Source organism: Lathyrus oleraceus, chromosome 3 (genome assembly GCF_024323335.1).
Source record: "Lathyrus oleraceus cultivar Zhongwan6 chromosome 3, CAAS_Psat_ZW6_1.0, whole genome shotgun sequence".
Taxonomy (NCBI): domain Eukaryota; kingdom Viridiplantae; phylum Streptophyta; class Magnoliopsida; order Fabales; family Fabaceae; genus Lathyrus; species Lathyrus oleraceus.
Genome location: NC_066581.1, coordinates 127761467 through 127787861, shown reverse-complemented (window position 1 = coordinate 127787861; position 26395 = coordinate 127761467). Strand labels below are relative to the sequence as shown.

Below are 26395 nucleotides of genomic sequence, written 5' to 3'. Positions count from 1 at the left end.
TGTTTTATCATTCTTATCATGAATGTTTTACCAACTTAGGTTTAGCATTAGTAAAAACGGGTTGAAAACTCTAACAGATATTATCTAAAATAAACATTTGCACATAATCTAATTGAAAGAAACTTCATGAAATTTTTCATTCATTTTATTGATATTACATAATAAGGGAAACATAAACATTAACTTCAAACAAACATATCCAAAACACATAAACAAACGGACCCTAAACCCTCATTCATTCCTTCCATCATTCTTCTTTTTTGGTTGTCTCAACAACCTAACGTACAACATATGCAAGACATTGCTAACCTTAAACTTTTTTGACTTTGTATACTCATATCAACCATACTCCAGGTACTTCTTGTTAGAATAAGATTTGGTTTTGCATCTGGCCTTTAGTTTTGATGATAGCCATGCATTGTTTCTTAGAGAATAATTATGTACTCTAATGGTTTTTATCTAGCGTGTAGCTTCTTCTAACAGGTTCTGACTTTGAAGCAATGACAAGTGACGTCATTAGATTATGGAATCAACACACTCTGACTCTGAGGAGATTCATATGCTTTACAAGATGTTGTCAAGTTCTAGAAATCTCTTAAACAACGATTTTGATGAACGTTCATGTTAAATATTCTAACTATGACTCTAATTGAAAAGCCTCTGAAGGGTTGTCTGTCTTCAAGATTCTGCGCTCAAGTTCTGAAGACTTTGAAGAATAAGATCCGAAGACTCTAAAGACCATGTTTTAAGGAACTGTGTCAAGACTCTGAAGATTCTATCAATTTGTCTCTTGATCCTCCTAAACATGCATCAACATCATTTCATCAGAAGCCTTTGAAGATTAGAAGATAAGATCAAAAGGGTTTGCGTCAAGAAAATAGTATGTAGTACAAGATCACCCTTTCCTCTACTACCCTGATTTTATGGGCTAAGGATAGTACTATTGTACCATTTTGCCTCCCGTATGCAAACCGTTATGAAAGAGACAACTGGAATTCAGTATTCCAATTATACCCTACAACGGTTCTTTTATATGCATATATAAAGGAGACTTGAATATTGGAATAAGTTGCTAATGCTTTGATAACGCTCACGCTACTGAACATACACACGTTCTTGCTAAATTAAATATCTTTTGTGTATATTTTTGTAAAAACACAAGAGTTTTTGCTCGTTACTGTGTGAGAAATATTCATTGTATTAACTTATGTTAATCTACTTTCTAAGAAGCACTCTTTGTAAACACAACTTGTAAATCTCAAATATGTTATAGTGGTTTTCCTTGAGTGACTAGGTTTTAGTTAGATAGACTCAAGAAGACAAGGACAATTTGTCTTTGTGGTGTTTGTAATCAGGTTTTGATTATAGTGGATTAAGTCCTTCTTGAGAATGCGAAATCACCTTGGTATGGTGGACTTGAGGTAGCTTCGTTAACAGCAAACCACTATAAAAATAAATTTGATATTTTTCTTTTTCGTGTTTTTGTTTGATTGAGTTGATATCTTATGTCCACGTTCTACTCAAGACCGCTCATTCTGATTACCTCTTGTGCCACGCGTTGACTGCAATGCACCATGGAATGCGCGGGCTTGGCCATCAGGTATGCCACCTCAATTAATGAGGGTGATCTGATGGGCCTTGTTTTTTTGAATTTCTTTTAATTTCTGATTTTATATTTTTATTAGCTTATTTTGTTTAATTCGTATTAAATTCATATTTTATCCAAAAAATATGGGACTTTCACCAAAAAATATGAAATTCCTTCGATGATCAATTTATTTTTCTATTTCCCCTTCCCTCTTCATCTTCATCCCTATTCTTTTCCAATCTTTCATTTGACCAATGATTTCTCTAATGTCTAAATGCTAGTTGATTCATCAATGACCTTGTGCCAGATGAATTATTACAAGTTTGACTGAGATAGGTCTTCCCCATTTTCTTTTAGTTTGTGGTGTGTTTTAGGAGTTTGGTTCTTTGTGCCAAATATCTAACATGCATTAACACCTATATTTTTATTTCCCGACACAGATAGTTGTGACTTCTACATAAGTCAAATTACGATTGCTTAACATATAGCTAAATTTGTCCCTCAAGGAATAACATTCTAGTAAGTGAGATTGTAAGTCTCCCATTCTTCATGGCATTGTATGGGAACTTAAACTTTCTTCCATTCATAAGAGTTAGTGGCATACTTATTGATTTATCAAAGTTTGAGCACTTCTCATGGATGATGTCTTCATTCAAGGATTCATACTTGTGAATGAATGGTTGAGTGTTCTCCATAGAATGACTTAATCAATTAAAAATCATCACTAACATTTGACTAACCATTGACTAATTTTACTAATGTTGCTTTACTTTCAAATCATTTATTTTATGCAATTCATATTTCAGTACCTTTATCATTGATTTCCATTTACATTTCATGCAACTTGTTTATGTTTCAAGTCCTTTTCACTTTTCTCATTTGAGTCATATCTGGTGATTGTATATATAGTTTGTTTGTGGTTGTCACACCCCGATTTTGACCCTGAATCATTGATTCCGTACATTCATCATAGTTGTCACATCTATGCATATCATATCATGCATTCAATACCGCATAATGCCTAGAATGTCAGTCGAAATAAATTTCTGGATCTACAGGCAAACCGGTTGAATCAATTATCAAATGTGTGTCAAAATAGCGGGTGAAAAAGTTCAAAATCAAACTTGCAGACATCAGTTTTATTAATCTACGTTTCACGTAGTTTAACCTGGTGTGCTCGATTTATTTTTCGACTAATTTTTTGGTCACATTTTGATTCGTCTGAGAGTTTTAACCGGACATTTTCCGTTTCAAAATTTGACAAAAATATGTATGTTTTTGAGAGGTTAATTTCGCGCTGGTCATTTTGGTGCATTCAGTTTAATTTTTTTTGGATCATATTTGCGTCCAATTTTTATTTATTTTGAATCCATTTAGTTTTGTCTTTCTGTCAACGTGTTCGTAGCAATTAAATATATTTTTCAATGTATTTATTTTGATTTTATTTTTCTCATTTAAAAATATTTATTTTTAATTCATTTAGTTTTAAAATTTATTTTTTACTAAACAAAAATATTTAGACTAGGATCATTTTTGACATTTTGATTTTAGAAAACCCCAGGTAATATAGTATATATAGTTGAGCATTAGCAAAGAACCGGATGGATACTGAATTGATAAACGGCGCATGAGTTTTCTTCTCTCAAATCACATTTCAAAAAAATAGAATGAAATGAATTCTTCATGAAAACAGAAAAGGTGATGCACCATTTTCTTCATGAATCCACCGAACAGTAACCATGCATACACCATATTTCTTTCATTTGATTTTCCATAATTTTATTCATCTTAACATATCATCACCTTATTCTTACAATCTCTTTTATCATCTTTTTAACAACTAAATCATCACAGTAGCCAATATCCAACAACTCTTATCCATCATCCATGCGCAACCAAGAATAAGACTTGTGTTTTTATTCCGGAAACTGTAGCAACAACATATGCTAAAAAAGTGATATTAACAGCCACATCTACTCTCTCCATTTTAACTTCACAACACAAACATACTTCCCCAACCATCTTCAAATCACTTCTCCAACTACCATAAAATCCGATCACAACCGTTTTCAACCCCTCCATCATCTTCAACCTTTAAACATTCAAATCTATTCACAAATGAATTTAAATAATTTTAAAATATGTTCTTGAATGTTGGCTTCTTAACATGCTTTTCTTTAAATAATTTTAAACATTGCTAAGGGTTGTTCATTTGTTGGTTATCATGTTTGAATTTTCTTAAAAATGAATGGTGAGATAATAGAGAAAAGGGAGAGCTGCTCCCTTAGTAATCATGATCTCTTTTTCTTTTTTTTAATATTTCCTTTTCCATTATTTATTTCATTTTATTTTTGTAAAAAGAAAACTAGGGTTTAGTTTTATTAAAATTTTGTGCTTTTTGTCTTATTAACTTACACCCCATTTTAATATGCACCCTCTTGTAATTAGATTTTTTTTCTTGATGTTCATTTTAATTATTTAATTTGTGAATAATTAATTTATATTATTTGAGTAGTTGATTGTAGTTTAACTAATTTTTTTTTCTTAATTATTAAGTGAATTATTTGATTAATTGATTAATCGATCTCTTGTGTTTGATCAATTTAATTGAGAAATCTATATGTGCTCGCATTTACTTGTGTGTATTTTAATTACCCTCCAATTTTCAAATCATTTTCATAAGTGAATCCGAAGACAAAGATTATATGGATGATATATCCAGTCGTAATCCCGAATATTAGGCCCAAGTTGTAAGAGCTTGTAAGCCCTATGTATTCGTCTTCTCTTCAAAATGCTATAATATTCAAATAATTTTCATAATAAAATCTGAAAAAAAAGATTAACCTGGATGGAATATCCAATCGTAATCCCGAATATTAGGCCCAAGTTGTAAGCGCTTGTAAGCCCTATGTATTCGTCTTCTCTTTAAAATATTTGTAAATATTCAAACGTATTTTTCTCAATAAAATTTGAAGAAAAAGATTACTCTGGGTGGAATATCCAGTCGTAATCCCGAATATTAGGCCCAAGTTGTAAGAGCTTGTAAGCCATATGTATTCGTCTTCTCTTCAAAATATTTGTAAATATTCAAACGTCTTTTCTCAATAAAATTGAAAGAAAAAGATTACCTGGGTGAAAGGTCCAGACGTAGTCCCGAGTATTAGACCCAAGTTGTAAGATCTTGCAAGTCATAAATATTCGTCTTTCAAGCCCAAAAATACATCCAACCAATCAAACTCTTTTCTTCGCCGTCGTGCGATTGATCAAGAAACCCTTTTCATAAACGAAAGACATCTTGTCTTGAGATGATGCAAAGCAATGCTTCGGCCATAATTGTTGAGTTGAGATAAATGACATTTTTCCGAATGTTGATTTGTAAATCCATTCGATGTGTGGTATACGTCCGCTCCTCATCTGTTTTGGATAAAACAATGTTTTTGTCGATTAATACAATATAGCTTTCGCTAAAATCGACCAACAAACAAACATTTTCTATCTAGAACTACGTGAGCCTTGAGTTCTCTATTGAGATACGTAGGAGCAAGATTCGTAAATCTTGTCAGGCCCATTAATAAAAAACTTAGGTTTAGTCCCCTTCTTTGCAAAAAATCAAAAACCTTTCTTCTCTTTTCTATTCTTTCTTTCCCACCTAATAACTTGAGAAGCCTAACATTTCAAACTAACACTGACGTGCACAACTAACCTAACGGTTCCCGTTGAGTACAACGGACGTGAGGGGTGCTAATACCTTCCCCTTGCGTAATCGACTCCCGAACCCTGATTTGGTTTCGACGACCATAATCATTGTCGTTCTTTCTTGGGTTTTATCGGTATTTCCCCTTTCCTTTTTAGGAATAAATATATGTTCGATGACGACTCTGTTCAGTCCATCACGCGAGCGTGCGATTGCTCTTCACTAAGCCGTGTTCTCATTTTTTGAGGTGCGACAATGGTCTTAGGACCTTAAAACACCTAATAACAACAAAAATCCTAAAAAACATATGGTTAGACTGTTGGGATTTGATAAGAACTTCTGGATTTAGAACTAGGCAACATTTCCTGTGCTAGAGGACTTGGCCAATGCCAACATCTGAGACTGAGCTATCTTTGGCTATGCCTTCATCTGATGCAAGACCTTGGGTCCCTTTGATTCATCTACTACTCAGTTTGTGTGCTTAATTGTTATTTTGTTATTAATGTCTATGTCTGATGATTGTCTTGAGTTGATCAAAGAACATTTTATCTGCTACATTCGAAGATATTGAAGGCTGCTAGCTATTGGAATGCTTGCTTGGATATTATGGCTATCTTTATTTGATGCCTTGGTATTCATATGATGCTTGTATATTCTTCATTACTTATTGCTTGTTGATTGTCAAAGTCCAAAGGAAAATGAGTTTCTATATGACATTCCTGTCCATTGGGTTGCATCTCATTGGTCAGATCTTTTCAACTCTTAACTTTTAATTTTTGCCTAGGATAATCTTTTCATCTTCTCCCACTTTTTTAATTTCAAAAATCTCTCTCTCTCTCTCTCTCTCTCTCTCTCTCTCTCTCTCTCTCTTCAAAAATGTTTTTTCTTGTGATTTCAAACTTATACATGTTTTAATGATTAGAAACTTTGATCTTATGCCAATGAATTTTTCAAACTTTTTCTTAAATCAATCTTGTAAATAAACTTAACCATATTGACTACAATTTTAAAAGACAAAAAGGACTAATAACCCCATTTTAAACTTTTGGCCTTTTGGGCTCTTTCATTTAAAATTTTGTTAAAAATAAATTCACCAATTTCTTTGATATTTTTACCACGAACTACAGGGTTTTGATCCCTCATTTTTATGTTCGTACGTAGGCATAAGACTGAAGGTATTGTCAAACACAAAAATATAATCAATGAATTCTTTTCTCATCCCCTCACAAAAATGTGTATTTCTCAATGTTATGTGAATTGAATGTCCCCTTACACTTCCCTACTAAGGTATTTATAGAGGTTTACTTGGTATGAATTTTTGGATCCATGGAGCGATTATTCTCCCCTCTACTAGGAGTGTGGAACTGTTCTTACTTATATTTTTATGGGGAACATGAATACTTCCTTTGATTGAACTTTTGTATCGTTAGTGCCCAAAGACATGTCAATCCCCATGTTGTTGCCATAGCTGATGATTGGTTTGACTCAAACTCAACAAAGGGTGAGTGATACGACCAAATGGCATGTGTTAAAATTGATGTATGTGCATAGTGATTAATGGGCGACTACAAACTTAACTTTGGACAGAGAGAGGTGTTACCTACGACTTGAATTAAACTGGATTGTGTTTCCCTCAATTGGCTTACCCCATCTTAGGAAAAATGAACTTATCCCAGGACATACCTTGTCAACCTTTAGATAATCGAATTGAGACCAACAGTAAATGATATAGGGAGAATAAATTGAGAGCAAACTCATGTTTAGAATGCAATCAATTCAAGTCATGTAGAGGCAGAATAAATTCAAAAAGGAGGTTTATCAAAACATGGTAACAGATGAATGAATTTGAGGCTTACGTTAGTTTTATTGCGTCCCACAGTGCCAACTATATTAATTGTGAGTATAATAGTGTATACCTTCTTGCCCACAATGTACTAGGCGAGGGCCTTTTTTATATTATTTTTAACTTTTTAAATTGTTATCCTTTTTCCCATTTATGTGATCCTGTATTTATAGTCATGGCTCCGTCACGAGGGATCAATTCCTCTTCCATTAATCTAGATCTTCTATATTTATTAGTTTAATCTATTAGTGGGAGAAAATGGATTGTATGTCTCCTTAAATCAGAGGAGCGTGGAAACGAATGAGGGAATCCCACTAACTTCCTCATAACGTGTTTAAACACGCCACAACTATAAATAAGACCTAATAAGATACATGGAGAGATCGCTCTCCATATGACCTCTAGTCTGCCAAACTCGCCTTAAACTCACTCATGTTTGGCCTGAGCTTGCACAAGTTCGGCCTGAGCATGTATAATATTTTCAAACATTTCTGAAAATTTTATTTTCTTAAATCGGGTAAAAATAGCCCCAAAGAAATAGGGCCTTTGAGCCTCCTTTTCTTTATCAATTTAATTATAACTTCAAAAAAAAATTGTAATCTTTATTAGTTTATCTATCTAACAACTCTATTTTAATGAATATGTAGCTTTGGCTTGCTTGTATTCCTCATATAACACACTGACATACGAAATGAATCACAACCAAACAACCAAAAAATATGATCATTCACAACATAATATAGAAGCAGTTCACTAAATATACAAAATCATCAAAATTAAACTTTCAACTTCTCTTAAACCAAAAATACCACATAACTAGAAAAAAAAGAAGCTATAATCATCAACTGTTTAAGTAAAATAAAAAATAAAAAAATGCTTCAAACAAAATCAATCTACTTAGTTGAGAGTTGAAGAATATCTTGAATTAACAAAGTAACATTCAATTGAGAAGACCCTCCTTCTTCTACACTTCTCTTAGCCATCTCTACAAGCTCTATACCTCTTTTTCTTCTCTCTTGACTCTCATAACTCGCGCCATCCATCAACTTCTCTATAGCCCTCTCAATGTCTTCTTTCTTCACCAACACACCAACATTCTCTTCCTCTCCCCAATTCACCGGAGTCTCCACTCCAACCATCACGCCGACTCTTAACACTTCCACAACAAACCTCTCATTGAAAAACTGGTCGCCAAATAACGGCCACGTAATCATTGGCACACCAGCACATATTGCTTCCAACGTGGAATTCCAACCACAATGTGTTAAGAATCCCCCAATCGCAGGATGGGACAGTATCAATACTTGAGGAGCCCAACCTTTTATCAACAAACCTTTCTCCTTAGTCCTTTCCTTGAAACTCGATTCCTTGATCCATTGATTCAACTCTTCTGTTTGGTTTCTCTCCCTAATAACCCAAATGAATGGCCTTTCACATGCTTCTAATGCCATACCAATCTCTATGAACTGCAAAGAAGTTAAATTACATATACTTCCTAAGCATATATAGATAACCGAATTCGTTTCTTGCAAATCAAGCCACTTTAAGCAATTTTCAATTGAAGAAGCTACTTTGTTGTTTTCCCCTCTTTGTGCCATATCTAAGTGATTCTTGTTTCTAAGTGAAACAGGACCAACACACCAAACTTTATCATTCCTAGTTCTCTTAAAATCACTTGCATATTCAGGTTCCAATTCCTCAAAAGAATTCACAATAGCACCATAAGAAACCATGTCAGCTGCAACCATTTTATCCACAAATTCCTTCCAATTGCCATCGTTCGATGACGACGGGGGTTGTGCTTTCGTGATCTGAATTCTGTGAGGGATATCAGGTATGAGAAAATACTCAGAATCTGTTGCTATTTTCTCCATAACATTAGAGATAACCACTTTTTGTTGCCAAACAAGACAAAAGCAACTAACCCCATAAAAAGAAACTCTTGGAATTCCAAATTTGTTAGCAATTTGAGAAGTGTAAGGAAAACCAACATCAGAAATTATACAATTTGGCTTTGGTGTAAGCTTTTCAAAAGCTTGTTCTGCTTGTTCTTGAAGAAGGGTATTCGCCGCGGCGAAGAAAGTGTAGCCCATTGACATTGATGGAAGCATGTCGAAATTCTCACACCCTTCTGGAAAGCCTGCATCTTGAGATGGGAATTGAAGTTGAAGTATTCGGATATTGTGAGAAGATAGTGAGAAACGAGAAGCGTTGTGTGGAGTGGTGACAATGGTAACGATGATGTTGTTTTGTTGTGTTAATGTTGTTGCTATGTCTATCATAGGAAGCATGTGGCCTGGGGACATAAGTGGAAATAACACAAAGTGAAGTTGAGATTCTTGGGATTCCATTTTTGTGGGAATGAGTGAATGAAGATTTCTATAATGGAATCAAATCAATAGATATAGAGAGGAATCTATGGAAGATTACGTAAGTGCTTACCTATGCAAGATTATGATAGCATACCAACTTCGTGTTTCTAGAAGAGTTGAAATTTTAAAGTCAAGTTTAACACTTAATTCTTGTTTGTTTTATTGCAATATTCTTTAATGATTAGTTCTCATTGTAGTAATATTTCCCTTAGTTACACTTGGACAAATAGTCGACATATTTATGTACATAAAGTTACAACTTTTCTTGGATATATGACATCAGAGTAGAACCATGTCTTTACATGCTAAGCTAATTTTGTAAAATATTCATGGTAGTAGATTTTTTGTATTCATGGTACTACTTAACCTTGTGACAGAACCTCAACCTTTCTTCTACTTAGCAGCTACAATATCTTGAGCTAGTAACTCCAAATCTTTCAAGATGACACCATTGCAGTCAAATACGAGAGCTTGAAAAGAAGAAGATGAAGCTGATACTTTGAAGAACACACAGTGGTTAATGTTGAAAGTAGTTAGATATTCATCACTGTCTATTTTGTATGGTTCAGCATTGCCATTAACCATTAAATTCATTTGGAATATGAGAGAAGCAGAGACAATTGTTTATTAACTCCCACATCTTTTTATGTAAATAGGACATTAGTGATATCATCTTGAATGGGCTTCTGTAGGATTGAATTGGGCTTCTGTAGGATTAATTTATTTAATAAAAAATAATAATTAATAAATTATCCTAGTCACTACTGCACCATGTCATAAAAAATAATTTTTTTTATCTTAGTCCTCATTATCACAAGTGCAAAATATATGAACGAAACAGTTAAAAATACTTAAATAGGGAGAATAAAAGTGCATTTAAATTTAAAATATTTTAACATTAAATTGATGTAATGGCTGTTGAAATTTACCACAAGAAAGATAAGAATTTTGATGGAATTAAGTTTAGCAACTAGAGCAAAAGTATCTTGGTAGTCTTATGCCATGAGTTTGAGTGAAACATTTTGCTACGAATCTTGATTTGTAACTTTCCCGACTTCCATCAACATAACATTTCAACGTAAAGGTACATCCTGCTGTGCCTTTTTGTTTTGAGGTAGATCATTCATAATCTAAGTATTATTTTTCCTCAAAGCATCCATCTCTTATTTCAGTGCTAATTTCCAATTTGGATCATCTAATTCTCAATAAATAGTTTTGGCGAGAAAAATTGTAAATCCTAAACAAATATGCCCAATGATTGTGTGATAATTTGTCATCGGATAAGTAATTAGACATGGCGTGTTTAGTGCATCTTCGAGAACATTTCCTCTCAATAATTCGTACGTTGAGGTCAAGAATATTTTTCGTCATAGTAAATTGAATCTTAATATCAAGAAAGAAAAAAATCGGAAAATCATTGGATGAAAAAGACGACTTATCATATGAAGAAAAAATATGTATTATCTGAAAGACCTTCATTAGGTAAACCATATTAGATTTCTGCCGGAGAGAGAATTGGACCTGTAGTATCTGTAGTATCTTTGTGAAACTTATTTTGAAAATATACTTGAAGTATTAAACTATGATCTATAATTAGTATTTCTCCCCTATTTTAGATGTTCTATTATTTGGAAATTCAATTTAAGCATTTTAGTTTCTTTTATCTTAGCATTTGGATGATTTTTAATCACAATTTCATCGTTAACGAGTAAAGTTTTCCAAAATTTATCTTCTTTATTATTACACTTACATTACCCCACCTAAGAGAATTTTTAAGAAAAAAAATTGATTTTCAACAAAGTGGATATCAATACTCTTATAAATTTTGTTTGTAACCGAGTTAAAAGTTTGTTACCATTTTTATTTGAAGCATAGCCAATAAAACACACATTTTCATCTTTAGGATCTAATTTAGAATGCAAAATATTTAGGATATAGACAAAATAAAGATATCAAAAACTTTTAGAGGAAGATCCACAATGATTCATGATATGTGTAGTGTTATATTTTTGAGTGTCCTCAACAAGGGCGCCTATGCCTAAGTGTGGTGTCACCAAAGAGATATCCTCGCCATAACAGATGGCTCACCCTTGACATCGATGATGTGTGTAATGTCGTTAGTCTAAGGAGAGGGAGTCCACCATTATCCGGTTAAGATTAGATGGTTAACAATTATCCCTGATCACGAGGGAACGGTTTCCTCCCCTAAGGGTTACTCAAACTCTAGTCCTAATAGGCCTTTATAAATACCTCTTCCCAAGGGGAGAGAATGGACAAATCTTAACTCATACAAATCACACTCACATTTGTTTATACCTTAGTACACCATTTAAAAATAGAGTCTTTCACCTCACGTGATCACGAGATTTTAACCATCATTAAATTCCACCATACAGGACTTCTTGCCACCATGGGCAAGCCCTAATCACCATACATCAAGTACAGTGGGGCCTACCATGGGGCCCTGATAAAACTAACCATGGCTACACCTTTTTCTTAACAATCACCCTACTCATTGTTCCCTTTCAGTCTTACATGTTGACACTTTCAGCCATGGTTAATGTAACACCCCGATTTAATTTCCGTATTTATTTATTATATGTTTATTTTAATTAATCATTATTTGGTGTGATAAATAACTAAATATCACTACGCCAAATAAGGGAAAAGAGGGCGCTTTTTTTGGCCTATAACAGCGCTTTAAAGCGCCCTCTAATCTGGCGCTGGCATAGGTAAAGACAACGCTTTTTTTCCTTGGTGAAAGCGCCCTCTAAAGTGGAAACTTTTAAGGGTTTAAAGGGCGCTTTTACTGGAAAGCGCCCTCTAAAGTGGAAACTTTTAAGGGTTTAGAGGGCGCTTTTACTGGAAAGCGCCCTCTAAAGTGGAAATTTAAAGGGTTTAGAGGGCGCTTATTTTGGAAAGCGCCCTCTAAAGTGGGTGGTTATTTAAATTTATTTTTTTAAAAAGCGCTATATTTTTTTATTTATTTTAGACAACCTGTATATTGAAGCAGTACACCTAAAACTGTATAATTTGAAGCCATTTTTCACACATTGCATTCAACAAGCCTTATATACAACAATCCATACATATACAACAATCCACTGATATATAATCGTTTAACTTCTAAAGATTCTAAATATACAACCAATTCATAACTTAAAAAGAAATAAAACTAAGTAGCAAAAGCATCTCTGAGATGTATTTTTTTTTTGCTAGCCGCAGTCTTCTTAGCAACAACCTCTTTTTGTTCAATATCAATAGCATGAACCTAAAATATCATAAAATTAGTTAGGTGAAGTATAAGATCAAGAATTAACATTTTTTATGCATAAATATCATATAATTGTGTTTATACCTTTTTTTTTATGCAACTGACTCGATTTGCTGTAATAAAAGCCATTTTACCTGTAATAAAGAAAACAATTAAAATCATTTGACCTGTACCTTTTTCACTAAGTTCTCTTTCTTTTCTTGGTTGGAAGAGACAAACAAATCCAAATTTCATAATGAAACTCAACAATTATCAAAATCTCAGTGACATCTTTAAATAATGTTTCATAAAACCCGTGTACAGAATACTATCCAAATCTCAGTGACATCTTTATATATCATCTTTAAATCCTATTTCACAAAAACTTAGGGAAGTGGGAGGGAGGGGAAGTGAATGTTGTTACTTGTATTGTCAATAAAATCAAAATGTACATGTTTAAAAACAATAAAATACAAATTTTCACAAAACCTTCCAACTATTATTTAAAAATATTTTGTCAACTTATTCATAGTTAATACAAGTTTCAAAGTAGAATAATCAATTTTTGTTGGTGAATCCAAGAGAGCAATTGAAGCATAATACCTAATAACACTACTATGCATTATGTTCCTGAGGTCAATGAACTACCAATGCAAAATTTCAAATGTTCTATTCATCAATTACACTAAAAACAAATATACATGAAGTATATGAGTTCACAACATGCATCCAAATGCAAGAAAACATAACTAAGCCAAATTTGTTAAGCTCAAAAGATGTTGCAATCCAACAAATCACCAGAATCCCTTTCTTCTTGTACAAAACAAGATGTCAATTTCTTTAGTTATTTTCATTAGAAGTATTCAAAATAAACATTTCCCTCTCTTGTGGTTGATTTTACACACTACTTGTCAATGACTAATTGACTAACCCTCACTTATGTTTCAAACTAGTACTCATATCACTGCCTCTGAATCACACATTTATCATGCAACTATATTCATTTCCACATTCATTTATCATGCAGCTATACTTCACTTCCTTAAACTAATGTCTCCTAAAGCGAGAAAGTACTTACATGTGTTTTCTCTGCATGACGGTCAACCCACTTCCCATCCTTTTTTTTTCTGAGAATACTCAATAAATGTATGAACCAAGAAAAATGAAACCAAAAATGAACAATAGCGAACGTCAGAAGAGAAACCAAGTAATATGAAGATTAGAAAAATACCTATGGTGTCAAAATCGAACAGCTAACAACGAATTAATAGAAGGAGGAAACGTCATAGATCTAACAGAGGTGGAAGGAGAAAGCCTTAGAAGTAGCGAAAATCGTAGCAGTGAGAACCCTAACGTGAAAAAGAACGAAAATAACAGAGAGTGAAATAACAAAACGCGCAGTATGTTATAATTTTAATGTTTACTAAAGGGGACCTTAGAGGGCGCTTGTGGAAAAAAAGCGCCCTCTAAAGGGGGCCTAAGAGGGCGCTTATGAAAGCGAAGCGCTTTATAAACTGGAAATACACATGGACTTATAGAGCGCTTTTTTAAAAGCGCCCTCTAAGGGTAACCTTAGAGGGCGCTTTCTAAAAAGCGCCCTGTATTGTTGTCCCTCTATCTCCTCCTTATTTTTTTGCTTCACCTTAGAGGGCGCTTTATTACAAAAGGGCCCTCTAAAGTGCGCTGTCTATTCCAGTTGTTCGCTCCTTATTTTTTCGCTTCACTTTAGAGTGCGCTTTTGTAATAAAGCGCCCTCTAAGGTGCGCTGTCTATTCCAGTTTTTGGCATAGTGTATGTATTCTGGTGATTATTTGAATTATTTGAATATATGTGTTATTTGAATAATTGAATTTTATGACTAGAAATAGAAATTGTCTAGTAATGAGCCTAATAATTAGACTGTGTGGATAAGTGAGTTAAGTCCATTATGAGTTAAAAAGATAGTAAGAGTTTTAGAGATTAAAGTTAGTTTTGTAAAACAAGAGAAGAAGAGAGAATATAAGAGAAGAGAAGAGAAAAAGGAGAAGAGGAAACTAGAAGAAGAAAGACCTAGAGATTTCATATAAGGTAAGTGTGGGATTTCAAGTGGTTATGGGTAAACGTAATGTATGTGGGTTAGATATCATGAACTTAGGATTTGAGAATTTTGATTTTGAGAAACCCTAACATGTGTTTATGTTTTAATCCATGAAATTGATGTTTATGTTATGTTATGATATTTCTATATTGAATTCCATAAATGGGCATGTGTATAGAATATGATTTGGTGTATAATTGCATGTTTGAGTTTCACTTGAAAATGGTTGATTTGGGATTTCGGGGAAAATTAGTTGCTATATGATATATATAGGTTATATAACTATTTATTTCATGAAAAATGATGGATTAATGTGGTTTTATGATGAAAATTTGTGTTGGACAACAACATTTTTGCAACAACAAATTTTCTGGTTTTGGACAGCATTTTGAAAAACTTGTAAATTCAATAACTTTTGAACCGTAACTCTGTTTGAGGTGCCGTTTGGACCGTTACGAAGCTAAGAATTTTATCTTTAACGTGATATTCATTTTGATAAGAGTAGATTAATATTTTATCAAAAGAATCCTAATATGGATGTATGTTTTATGTGTGGTGAATGGGAATGACATGTTTTCTATTGGTTGGCATGTATTGGATGGTTTTAGATGGATTTTGTGAAGAAACATAATACTTGAAATTATGTACGTGATGATGTAAATTGGTGAATTTGATGAATAACATGAATTGACTTGTTTGCTTCATGTTAATGTGTTGTGATGAGATGATGAATGATATTTGATGTATTGTTTGGGATTGAAGTCATGTTAGGTGTATGTTGTGTAAATATTGGATTTGGTATGCTTATGTATGATTAAGGGGTTGCGATCGTCTTAATTGCATGAGTCTTGTTGTTGTTGCGCACTTACACTAGCATGAGTCTATGAAAGAGGCGACATTGGGTAATCTCGCATAGATTATTTGCTTGTCCCAAACCTAACATCAAATGGGGTTTGAAAGCTTAAGGCTGAATCGAGATTTAGAGGTCGTTATCTAGTTTATTTGAGAGACGCCCGGTAAGGCAGAAATGATAATGGATGGGATCCACATGCATATCACATTGAGTCACACATTGAGTCGCACATGTCGGTGTGAATTATGGTTTGTGTGATTATGTGATATGATTGTGTGGATATGATTTTGGTAGATATGCATATACGTGGATTTTAGGTGATCCATTTGATATGAATTGTTGATGTGTTATTGATGTGATATGTGTGCATATTTGTGATATATGTGAGAAATGGTGACTTGTATACATTATGGAATCATGTGAGAGTTGTATCCATATGTGATGATGATTTTTAAATGATGATGGATGATAATATGTGCATGAAATCGATATGTTGTGAAATATGACTTTTGTACATCATTTAGTATTTATAAATGAATACTTGTGGATTGTTAAGCCATGTCGTAAGATGATAAACATGTGATTCTTTAATAAGATGATATGATGCATGTTTGTATGAAGCGTAACAAATTCTAATAATATATGTATGGTTGTTATGCATTTCATATTATTATGTTTTTCTATAATTATTTGAATTCTCACCCTTCTGTTGGAATGATGTTCTATCGCGACATCGTAGGTACCAGAGATAGTGGAATGAAATTTAAATTAAATTAAATATTTTTCATTAAAATCAAAGCCCATTTAAATTCGGTTTTAAATCAGTTCGGAACCGGTTCTAAATTTTAAATTGATTTTTGTGGGAAGTGGTTTGGTTTATACACCATAACCATAAAAATGGATTGGTTCATATGAAATGGTTATCCATGCACATCCATGCTCTCACACACCTAGCTTCGCATTTGCCTACGACTAATATATAAGGAAATCCCGTGAAAAAGGTACAAGGAGCATTACTAAAAATAAAACATTTCACGACGATGCTTTTATTTTGAACATTTAAAAACTGAGGAAATATATTTTAGATGCATCATGTTCTATATATATATATATATATATATATATATATATATATATATATATATATATATATATAAAACCTATAAGGGAGTTCCTTTTTTAATCTCATTTACTACATTTTATGTTAATCATATTTTTCCTTTTTTATTAGTATTAACCTTAGATACATAACTCAACTAAGAAGTAATATTTTTTGCATTCATTTTTTCAAAAAAGGACGTAATAGATATTTTAAATGTATTTTCAGAATATGGTGCTATGGTATTATTTTTTTTAAATTAAAACATACATGTCGGTTTATTAATAAAACCAACGTAATTTCTCTTTTGTACGAAATACTTCTGAGAATTAGACTCTAACTTTTCATTACCTATCAACTCTTTGCAAAAACTGTAAACGATTTTCATCGTAACCTTCATCAAAACACTTCTAACAGTTGGCATTCATCAATACTCGAACATTAAAAGTCATCACATTTGAGATATGTTTGTTCTTCTTTTTCACATTTGTTCTTATTCCAACAGTTGGTTTAGTTCACTGAAATGTCTTTCATGTTCTATGAGTTCTTTTTCACTTGCATATGTTTTCAAAAATGGCTTTAGTTTCTCCTGATCAATTGTTTTTCCATTTTGATAATTGAAATATTGTTAATCAATATATTTTTTTATTTAGATAATCATGGCCAATTCGATAAGCACCTCCCATACAACATATGTTGCAACCAAAATCTTCACATCGTAAGTTATAATAATATTTTGTATATGTTTTAGTTATGTATATGATTGTTTTATCATTCCTATCATGAATGTTTTACCAACTTAGGTTTAGCATTAGTAAAAACGGGTTGAAAACTCTAACAAATATTATCTAAAATAAACATTTGCACATAATCTAATTGAAAGAAACTTCATGAAATTTTTCATTCATTTTATGGATATTACATAATAAGGGAAACATAAACATTAACTTCAAACAAACATCCAAAACACATAGACAAACGGACCCTAAACCCTCATTCATTGCTTCCATCATTCTTCTTTTTTGGTTGTCTCAACAACCTAACGTACAACATATGCAAGACATTGCTAACCTTAAACTTTTTTGACTTTGTATACTCATATCAACCATACTCCAGGTACTTCTTGTTAGAATAAGATTTGGTTTTGCATCTGGCCTTTAGTTTTGATGATAGCCATGCATTGTTTCTTAGAGAATAATTATGTACTCTAATGATTTTTATCTAGCGTGTAGCTTTTTCTAACAGGTTCTGACTTTGAAGCAATGACAAGTGACGTCATTAGATTATGGAATCAACACACTCTGACTCTGAGGAGATTCATATGCTTTACAAGATGTTGTCAAGTTCTAGAAATCTCTTAAACAACGATTTTGATGAATGTTCATGTTAAATATTCTAACTATGACTCTAATTGAAAAGCCTCTGAAGGGTTGTCTGTCTTCAAGATTCTGCGCTCAAGTTCTGAAGACTTTGAAGAATAAGATCCGAAGACTCTAAAGACCATGTTTTAAGGAACTGTGTCAAGACTCTGAAGATTCTATCAATTTGTCTCTTAATCCTCCTAAACATGCATCAAAATCATTTCATCAGAAGCCTTTGAAGATTAGAAGATAAGATCAAAAGGGTTTGCGTCAAGAAAATAGTATGTAGTACAAGATCACCCTTTCCTCTACTACCCTGATTTTATGGGCTAAGGATAGTACTATTGTACCATTTTGCCTCCCGTATGCAAACCGTTATGAAAGAGACAACTGGAATTCAGTATTCCAATTATACCCTACAACGGTTTTTTTATATGCATATATAAAGGAGACTTGAATATTGGAATAAGTTGCTAATGCTTTGATAACGCTCACGCTACTGAACATACACACGTTCTTGCTAAATTAAATATTTTTTGTGTATATTTTTTTGTAAAACCACAAGAGTTTTTGCTCGTTACTATGTGAGAAATATTCATTGTATTAACTTATGTTAATCTACTTTCTTAGAAGCACTCTTTGTAAACACAACTTGTAAATCTCAAATATGTTATAGTGGTTTTCCTTGAGTGACTAGGTTTTAGTTAGATAGACTCAAGAAGACAAGGACAATTTGTCTTTGTGGTGTTTGTAATCAGGTTTTGATTATAGTGGATTAAGTCCTTCTTGAGAATGCGAAATCACCTTGGTATGGTGGACTTGAGGTAGCTTCGTTAACAGCAAACCACTATAAAAATAAATTTGATATTTTTCTTTTTTGTGTTTTTGCTTGATTAAGTTGATATCTTATGTCCACGTTCTACTCAAGACCGCTCATTCTGATTACCTCTTGTGCCACGCGCTGACTGCAATGCACCATGGAATGCGCGGGCTTGGCCATTAGGTCTGCCACCTCAATTAATGAGGGTGATCTGATGGGCCTTGTTTTTTTTTAATTTCTTTTAATTTCTGATTTTATATTTTTATTAGCTTATTTTGTTTAATTCGTATTAAATTCATATTTTATCCAAAAAATATGGGACTTTCACCAAAAAATATGAAATTCCTTCGATGATCAATTTGTTTTTCTATTTCCCCTTCCCTCTTCATCTTCATCCCTATTCTTTTCCAATCTTTCATTTGACCAATGATTTCTCTAATGTCTAAATGCTAGTTGATTCATCAATGACCTTGTGCCAGATGAATTATTACATGTTTGACTGAGATAGGTCTTCCCCATTTTCTTTTAGTTTGTGGTGTGTTTTAGGAGTTTGGTTCTTTGTGCCAAATATCTAACATGCATTAACACCTATATTTTTATTTCCCGACACAGATAGTTGTGACTTCTACATAAGTCAAATTACGATTGCTTAACATATAGCTAAATTTGTCCCTCAAGGAATAACATTCTAGTAAGAGAGATTGTAAGTCTCCCATTCTTCATGGCATTGTATGGGAACTTGACCTTTCTTCCATTCATAAGAGTTAGTGGCATACTTATTGATTTATCAAAGTTTGAGCACTTCTCATGGATGATGTCTTCATTCAAGGATTCATACTTGTGAATGAATGGTTGAGTGTTCTCCATAGAATGACTTAATCAATTAAAAATCATCACTAACATTTGACTAACCATTGACTAATTTTACTAATGTTGCTTTACTTTCAAATCATTTACTTTATGCAATTCATATTTCAGTACCTTTATCATTGATTTCCATTTACATTTCATGCAACTTGTTTATGTTTCAAGTCCTTTTCACTTTTCTCATTTGAGTCATATCTGGTGATTGTATATATAGTTTGTTTGTGGTTGTCACACCCCGATTTTGACCCTGAATCATTGATTCCGTACATTCATCATAGTTGTCACATCTATGCATATCATATCATGCATTCAATACCGCATAATGCCTAGAATGTCAGTCGAAATAAATTTCCGGATCTACAGGCAAACTGGTTGAATCAATTATCAAATGTGTGTCAAAATAGCGGGTGAAAAAGTTCAAAATCAAACTTGCAGACATCAGTTTTATTAATCTATGTTTCACGTAGTTTAACCTGGTGTGCTCGATTTATTTTTCGACTAATTTTTTGGTCACATTTTGATTCGTCTGAGAGTTTTAACCGAACATTTTCCGTTTCAAAATTTGACAAAAATATGTATGTTTTTGAGAGGTTTATTTCGCGCTGGTCATTTTGGTGCATTCAGTTTAATTTTTTTTGGATCATATTTGCGTCCAATTTTTATTCATTTTGAATCCATTTATTTTTGTCTTTCTGTCAACGTGTTCGTAGCAATTAAATATATTTTTCAATGTATTTATTTTGATTTTATTTTTCTCATTTAAAAATATTTATTTTTAATTCATTTAGTTTTAAAATTTAATTTTTACTAAACAAAAATATTTAGACTAGGGTCATTTTTGACATTTTAATTTTAGAAAGCCCTAGGTAATATAGTATATATAGTTGAGCATTAGCAAAGAACCGGATGGATACTGAATTGATAAACGGTGCATGAGTTTTCTTCTCTCAAATCACATTTCAAAAAAATAGAATGAAATGAATTCTTCATGAAAACAGAAAAGGTGATGCACCATTTTCTTCATGAATCCACCGAACAGTAACCATGCATACACCATATTTCTTTCATTTGATTTTCCATAATTTTATTCATCTTAACATATCATCACCTTATTCTTACAATCTCTTTTATCATCTTTAACAACTAAATCATCACAGTAGCCAATATCCAACAACTCTTATCCATCATCCATGCGCCACCAAGAATAACACTTGTGATGAGATGTTAATGTGTTGTGTATCCATCATCCAATATCCAACAACTCTTATCCATCATCCATGCGCCATCATCCATGCGCCATCAAGAATAACACTTGATGAATAACATGAATTGACTTGTTTGCTTCATGTTAATGTGTTGTGATGAGATGATGAATGATATTTGATGTATTGTTTGGGATTGAAGTCATGTTAGGTGTATGTTGTGTAAATATTGGATTTGGTATGCTTATGTATGATTAAGGGGTTGCGATCGTCTTAATTGCATGAGTCTTGTTGTTGTTGCGCACTTACACTAGCATGAGTGTATGAAAGAGGCGACATTGGGTAATCTCGCGTAGATTATTTGCTTGTCCCAAACCTAACATCAAATGGGGTTTGAAAGCTTAAGGCTGAATCGAGATTTAGAGGTGGTTATCTAGTTTATTTGAGAGACGCCCGGTAAGGCAGAAATGATAACGGATGGGATCCACATGCATATCACATTGAGTCACACATTGAGTCGCACATGTCGGTGTGAATTATGGTTTGTGTGATTATGTGATATGATTGTGTGGATATGATTTTGGTAGATATGCATATACGTGGATTTTAGGTGATCCATTTGATATGAATTGTTGATGTGTTATTGATGTGATATGTGTGCATATTTGTGATATATGTGAGAAATGGTGACTTGTATACATTATGGAATCATGTGAGAGTTGTATCCATATGTGACGATGATTTTTAAATGATGATGGATGATAATATGTGCATGAAATCGATATGTTGTGAAATATGACTTTTGTACATCATTTAGTATTTATAAATGAATACTTGTGGATTGTTAAGCCATGTCGTAAGATGATAAACATGTGATTCTTTAATAAGATGATATGATGCATGTTTGTATGAAGCGTAACAAATTCTAATAATATATGTATGGTTGTTATGCATTTCATATTATTATGTTTTTCTATAATTATTTGAATTCTCACCCTTCTGTTGGAATGATGTTCTATCGCGACATCGTAGGTACCAGAGATAGTGGTGCTTCACACAAGGATTAGATTCGGAGGCTAGTTCTTGTTGTGTTTTGACTAGGTAGCCTATAATGCTCTGGTCATGTAACACTTAGGTTTATGTGATTATTTGTCATTGTTTTGATATTGAGAGATATTATTGTGCTCTCTTTTATCTTGTTATTTGGATATATTGGTTCTGTTGTTGAGTGGCCTTAGAGCCCAAAACGATATTTTATGCTAGATGATTTATGGGAATCATCATTATTTACCATTTATGAAGAGAGATGTTATTATGCTGTGTGAGTTCGCATGTTGGTTATTTGGTTTTGATTTATAATCTGTGTCACTTGTATGTGACCATGGCATGTGTTGTTTCTAGCAGAAGTAAATGTGATGCCCACGTGTATGCATGCGTCAATTTACTCTGATTATGCAATTGTATGCTGTATTTGAGTAGTAGTAGTTTGGGGGGTGTTACATTAGTGGTATCGGAGCACGGTCGGTCATTCAGACAGGTTATGAGTTTGTTTGATTATGTTGTATCTGATTTGTGTGTATGACACAATCAATACGGTTTGTTTAACAATCCTTGTTGTTGTGGTTATTTGGTTGGTATAGCAGGAAGGTGGTTGCTGGAAGGAACGATGATATGATTGCGGAGGCATTGACCCTCTTGGATGGTGCCATTCCGAAAATGAATGCTGGTGATCGGGAGTGTGATGCTGATGAGTTCCGTGCTTTTGGGAAGTTCTAGAGGAACAATCTGCCAACTTTTGAAGGAGCTCATGAACCTGACAAAGCTCAAGAGTGGTTGAAGGCGACTGAGAAAATATTTAGAGTTATGAATTATTCAGATGCGCAAAAGGTGCAATTTGGCACTCATATGCTTGAGAAAGAAGTTGTGGATTGGTGGCGCAACACTTTTCAGAGATTTGATGAGGATGGCATTGAAGTGACTTGGGGACTTTTCCGTGATGCTTTTCTGGAGAAGTATTTTCCAGAAGATGTTTGTGGAAAGAAGGAAATTGATTTCCTTGAGTTGAAGCAAGGTAATGGTACCGTAGCTGAGTATGCTGCAAAGTTTGAGGAGTTGATCAAATTTTGTCCCCATTACAATAATACTAATGCTGAGAGATCCAAGTGTCCTAAGTTTGTGAATGGATTGAGACCTGATATCAAGAAGGCAATGGGTTACCAACAGATTACGGGATTTTCTGAGTTGATTAACAAGAGTAGGATCTATGATGAGGATAGGTGTGAGAGTGCTGCTCATTACAAGTTCTTGCATGATAAGAAAGGAAAAGGGAAATTCCAAGGGAAGTCGTATGATGGTAAGAAGAAAGCTGGTGATGGCAAGAATCCAAGTGGGGGAGGATCTCACACTCCTATCAAGTGCTTCAGATGTGGTGTTGAGGGACATCGTGCTCCCGAGTGTCCTAAGGGCGATATGACTTATTTCAAGTGTTGCAAGCAAGGTCATAAATCTTTTGATTGTAGAGTTGGTTCGAATGTAACTTGCTACAACTGTGGTGAGCAAGGGCACATTAGTACCAAATGAAACAAGCTGAAGAAGGAGCAAGCCAAAGGGAAAGTGTTTGCATTGTCCGATGCTGATACTTATGATGAGGAGAGATTGATTCGAGGTACGCGCTTTATTAATAATATGCCTTTGATTGCTATTATTGATAACGGTGCGACACATTCTTTTATTTCTTTTGATTGGGGTAAGAGATTGAATCTTGAATTATCTGTTATACGTGGAAGCATGGTTATTGATACTTTGGCTATGGGTTTAGTGACTACTTCATCTGTTTGTTTGAAATGTACGTTGAATATTTGTGATAAAGATTTTGAAGTTGATTTAGTGTGTCTTCCATTGAGTCAACTTGGTGTTATTTGGGGAATGGACTGGTTGAGGGCCAACCATGTCTATATCAATTATTTTACGAAACCTGTTCTTTTTCTTGAGCCAGAGAAGGAGAGTGATTTATTCCTGTCTACTCAACAAGTGAATGAATTTGTGCAAGATGGTGCTGAAGTGTTTATGTTGGTGGCAAGTTTGAAGCTTAGTGAAAATGGAACAATGGGTGAATTTCCAGTTATTCGTGATTTTCCTGAAGTGTTTCCTGATGAGGTTAATGATTTTCCACCTGAACGTGAAGTTGCGTTCATGATTGATTTGATTCCTGGTACTAGTCTGGTATCGATGGCTCCGTATCGGATGTCACCATCTGAGTTGAAAGAGTTGAAGAGTCAACTAGAGGATTTTTTTGATAAGAGGTTTATTTGTCCGAGTGTGTCACCGCGGGGTGCACCTGTTTTGTTAGTTAAGAAGAAAGAAGGTACTATGAGGTTATGTGTGGATTACATACAACTGAATAAGTTTACTATCAAGAATAAATATCTGCTTCCGAGGATTGATGATTGGATGGATCAGTTGGTTGTTGCTTTTGTGTTTAACAAAATTGATTTGAGGTCTGGGTATCATCAGATCCGTGTGAAAGCTAAAGATATTCAGAAGACTGCTTTTAGAATAAGGTATGGACACTATGAGTATTCAGTGATGCCTTTCGGTGTGACAAATGCACCTGGTGTATTTATGGAGTACATGAATCATATTTTTCATAAATATCTCGATAAGTTTATTGTTATGTTTATCAATGATATTTTGATCTATTCTAAGAGTGAAGAGAATCATGCTGAGCATTGAAGTCACGTAAGTTGACGCCGCATATTATTGGTCCGTATCAGATTTCCAATAAATTAGGTGATGTGGCTTATCAAATTACGTTTCCGCCGTCACTTGCTAATCTCCATGATGTGTTTCACGTGTCTCAATTGAGGAGATACATTGTGGATCCTTCGCATGTTGTCCAATTAGATGATTTTGAGTTAGAGATAATTTGACCGTGGAGACATTACCTATACAGATAAAAGATAGAGAGGTGAAACAATTCCATGGTAAAGAGATCGCTTTGGTAAAAGTCGTTTGGGGAGGACCGGCTGGTGGAAATGTGACGTGGGAGCTTGAGAGTCAGATGAGGGATTCATAATTCGAGTTGTTTGCTTGAGGTAATTTTTTAGGACGAAAATATTTCAAGTGGGGGAGAGTTGATTTAATTTCTGAATTTATTTATTAGGTGTTTATTTTAATTAATCATTATTTGGTGTGATAATTAATAAAATATGTGTTCTGGTGATTATTTGAATATATGTGTTATTTGAATAATTGAATTTCATTAATAGAAATATCAATTGTTTAGTAATGGGTCTAATTAATTATAGTGGGTGGATAAGTGGGTTAAGCCCATTATGAGTTAAAAAGATAGTAATAGTTTTAGAGATTAGAGTTAGTTTTGTAAAATAAGAGAAGAAGAGAGAATAAAAGAGAAGAGAAGAGAAAGAGGCGAAGAGGAAACTAGAAGAAGAAGGACCTAGAGATTTCATCTATACTAAGGTAAGAGTGAGATTTCAAGTGGTTATGGGTAAACATAATGTATGTAATGTATGTGGGTTAGATATCAGGAACTTAGGATTTTGGGATTTTGATTTTGAGAAACCCTAACATGTGTTTATGTTTTAATCCATGAAATTAATATTTATGTTATGCTATGATGTTTCTATATCGATATCCATGAATAAGTATGTGTATAGAACATGATTTAGTGTATACTTACATGTTTGAGTTTCACTTGAAAATGGTTGATTTAGGATTTTGGTGAAAATTAGTGGAGCTTATAATCTTGTTTCTGTGATCCTAACGGTTGCTATATATATATATATATATATATATATATATATATTATATATATATATATATATATATATATATATATATATATATATATATATATATATATATATATATATATACACGTATATGTATACACGTATATGTATATATGTGTATATATATATATATATATATATATATATATATATATATATATTTATATATATATATATATATATATATATATATATATACGTATATGTATACACGTATATGTATATATGTGTATATATATATATATTATATATATATATATATATATATATATTTATATATATATATATATATATATATATATATATATATATATGTATATATACATATATATATATATATATATATATATATATATATATATATATATATATTATATATATATATATATATTCATGAAAATGATTTTGTGTTATCAAAATGAATATCAGTATAGAACATGATTTAGTGTATACTTTCATGAAAAATGATGGATTAATGTGTTTTTATGATGAAAATTCATGCTGGACAAAAGCATTTTCGCAATAGCAAATTTTCTGGTTTTTGACAGCATTTTC

At 33.0% G+C, this 26395-nt stretch overlaps 3 protein-coding genes across 3 annotated transcripts; 2 read left to right on the top strand and 1 right to left on the bottom strand.

The window, feature by feature from the left end:
* Window positions 1-7817: 7817 nt before the first annotated feature.
* Window positions 7818-9520, bottom strand: LOC127125745 (UDP-glycosyltransferase 73C2). The gene has a single exon (XM_051054556.1). It carries the CDS (start codon window positions 9474-9476, stop codon window positions 8019-8021), a length of 1458 nt encoding a protein of 485 aa, XP_050910513.1. The 5' UTR covers window positions 9477-9520; the 3' UTR covers window positions 7818-8018.
* Window positions 9521-22892: 13372 nt separating this feature from the next.
* Window positions 22893-23609, top strand: LOC127130017 (uncharacterized). Its single transcript, XM_051059102.1, has one exon. The coding sequence runs from the start codon at window positions 22893-22895 to the stop codon at window positions 23607-23609; it is 717 nt and encodes a 238-aa protein (XP_050915059.1).
* A 105-nt stretch (window positions 23610-23714) lies between these two features.
* Window positions 23715-25104, top strand: LOC127130016 (uncharacterized). Its single transcript, XM_051059101.1, has 2 exons — window positions 23715-24491; window positions 24982-25104. Exons 1-2 carry the CDS (start codon window positions 23715-23717, stop codon window positions 25102-25104), a joined length of 900 nt encoding a protein of 299 aa, XP_050915058.1.
* Window positions 25105-26395: the final 1291 nt, after the last annotated feature.